General features: G+C 24.1%; 1 protein-coding gene across 1 annotated transcript in view; it reads left to right on the top strand.

The window, feature by feature from the left end:
* Positions 1-2367, top strand: part of LOC128957237 (G-protein coupled receptor 83-like) — a 15986-nt gene extending 13619 nt beyond the window's left edge. The window contains exons 3-5 of the mRNA XM_054302971.1: positions 1139-1211; positions 1488-1522; positions 1938-2367. Of these exons, the coding sequence (XP_054158946.1) occupies positions 1139-1211; positions 1488-1522; positions 1938-2367 (538 nt within the window). The remainder of the gene's footprint in view (positions 1-1138; positions 1212-1487; positions 1523-1937) is intronic.
* Positions 2368-2632: the final 265 nt, after the last annotated feature.

The raw sequence follows: 2632 nt of genomic DNA, 5'->3' as shown, positions 1-2632 counted from the left end.
CTCTAAATATGATTAATAAAAAATAAAATATCTAAGTTAATTATAATTATAAAATTTTGGCAATTAATCATCAAATTTTAGTAAATTGCAATATTTATAAAATAAGTTATTAAAAAATTAAAAATATTTATCAGTTTAATAATTATTATATAAATTAACATTTAATGCATAAATCTATAAATGATTTGATAAAATTTAGTGATGTTTTAATAAAAAATAACTCAAATAATCTTTTATCACAATATTATTTTAAAATGTGTTACTAAATGATTAAAAAAATAGTTGAAAGAGTTGGGATAAAAAATTATTGTTTATTCACTATATAACCCTGTTAATATACTAGCAAAATATCCTTTAATTTTAATTATAAAAAAATGTCTAGTTTATTTAAAATAAATAATTTAAGGTTATGTCAAAAATGACTTAATTTCTTTTTTTGCTAAATAAGTTAAGAAATACTTTAAAAATAAAAATAATAATTTCTATATACATTGCGTAATAATTATTGAAGATGATGGAGAAAATTTTAGTATTTAATTGTCTTTAGTTTTTAAGAAAATTAACTTTGAAAATTCATTAAAACCATGACAGCTATTGTTGTGATTACCTTATATATATATAGTATATATACATACAGTATATGACATTACAATTTGAAACACTATTGTCTAATAAAATACTAACTAAATAGACATTTACTATATTATAATACTCTCTCTTTATCTCTCTCTCTCTCTCTATACTATATATATATATATATATATATACTTTATATACTTATATAATATTAAACTGTCACTTAATTATTGGGACGACACTTAATTAAATATGACATCTCTCTCTATCTCTCTCTCTCTCTCTCTCTCTCTCTCTCTCTCTCTCTCTCTCTCTCTCTCTTCTCTCTCTCTCTCTCTCTCTCTCTCTCTCTCTTTCTCTCTCTCTCTCTCTCTCTCTCTCTCTCTCTCTCTCTCTCTATTTATTTATTTATTTCTAACTTTGCTGTCTTACTATACATATATATATATATATATATATAAATTCATATATTTAATTCATTCACTCGCATATATATATATATATATATATACATTATATATACTTATATTAAACTTATATATATATATATCTATCCCAATAGGCTTCCCATTAATGTCTACCATTTGCTCGTCGACTTTAAACTAATTAAACACAATTTTACTGTATTTCTTGTCGTAAGTTATTTAAAAATTTGTTGTAAAAATTATTTTTACGTTTTTAGTATTATTATTATTATTATTATAAAATAAAATAAATTAAAAATTTATTTTGTTTTTGTTAATAACACTCATAACAATAATATATTATTTTTTTTCAAACGTTAAATATATGTAATTATTATTAAAAATTTTTGTTTGTTTACTTATATATATTGTTTTTGCATCACTACATGATTGGACAACATTTTTAATTTAATTAAAAAATTTAAAAAAAAATCAAAAATCAACTAGGTACATTGGTTTGCCATGTCATCAGTATGCTACAAGTAATTAATAATTTTTTTTTAAACTTTATATACATATATAAAAATTTTTATTAGAAAAAAATTAAAAAAAACATATTTTCAACTAAAACTAAACATTTTTTCAACAAAAAAATCTAATAAAATAATTTTAAATATATATATTTATTAGAAAAAAATATAAAACATATCTTCAATTAAAACTATAAAATTTTTAAAAAAAAAATCTAATAATAATTTTAAATATATATATATAAATATTTATATTAGAATAAAATATATAAAACATATTTTCAACTAAAACTAAACAAATTTTTTTTCAACAAAAAAACTAATAATAATTTTTAAATATATATTTTTTTTGTGTGCACCCCTTTGCACTACCTGCCCACCCACACCCCCACCACTACCTCAACAATACATATATTCAATCTGATAGTCCATTCATCTATTGTTGGCTAAACGAATCGTTTAGGAAGGGGTCGAAAAAATTTCTCAAATCACTGGTCAGGTGTCGTACGCAAGCACCGGGAGGCAAGCCTTACATAACAACAACAACAACAACAATAATGACTACCAAAGCCAACGCCATCGCCAACAACATCAACAACACCAATGCACGGGCTTTAGTAGGTCTACCTACCAGTGCCGGCGCCGCCACCGCCGCTGATAGCCTATTAGTGTCCAATTGTTTGGGCGGCGCCGCCGCCGCCGCCGCCACTCTGGACGATATCGGCGGCAACGATGGACAACAACACCGCCGTAATAGACAACATATCGATACTACGACTACTACTACTACTACTACGGCTACCATTACGACAACCCTGGGATCGCCAACAACTCACTGTACGATATCATCAGTATAGCCCCTCCCCCCCCGACTCCCCCCATTGCCTACCGTTTCATTAATAATACCAATAAATTTAATTATTTATTATCTATATAATGAGTATATCCTTATATATATATATATATATACAGTATATTTAAGTTTAATAATAGATAATTAGTTTTATTAAAATAAAATATAATTTTTAATAATAATAATAATACTGTTTAATAAAAACTCAAAAAAATTAATAATCATTTTATATGTTAATTAATTAATAATATTTAATAAAATGAAAAAAT

This window comes from Oppia nitens, unplaced genomic scaffold (genome assembly GCF_028296485.1).
Source record: "Oppia nitens isolate AA-2021 unplaced genomic scaffold, nextdenovo-longstitch-racon4-pilon3 scaffold39_pilon_pilon_pilon, whole genome shotgun sequence".
NCBI lineage: Eukaryota > Metazoa > Arthropoda > Arachnida > Sarcoptiformes > Oppiidae > Oppia > Oppia nitens.
The sequence above is the reverse complement of the archived record's forward strand: the minus strand, read 5'-3'. Positions and strand labels throughout refer to the sequence as shown.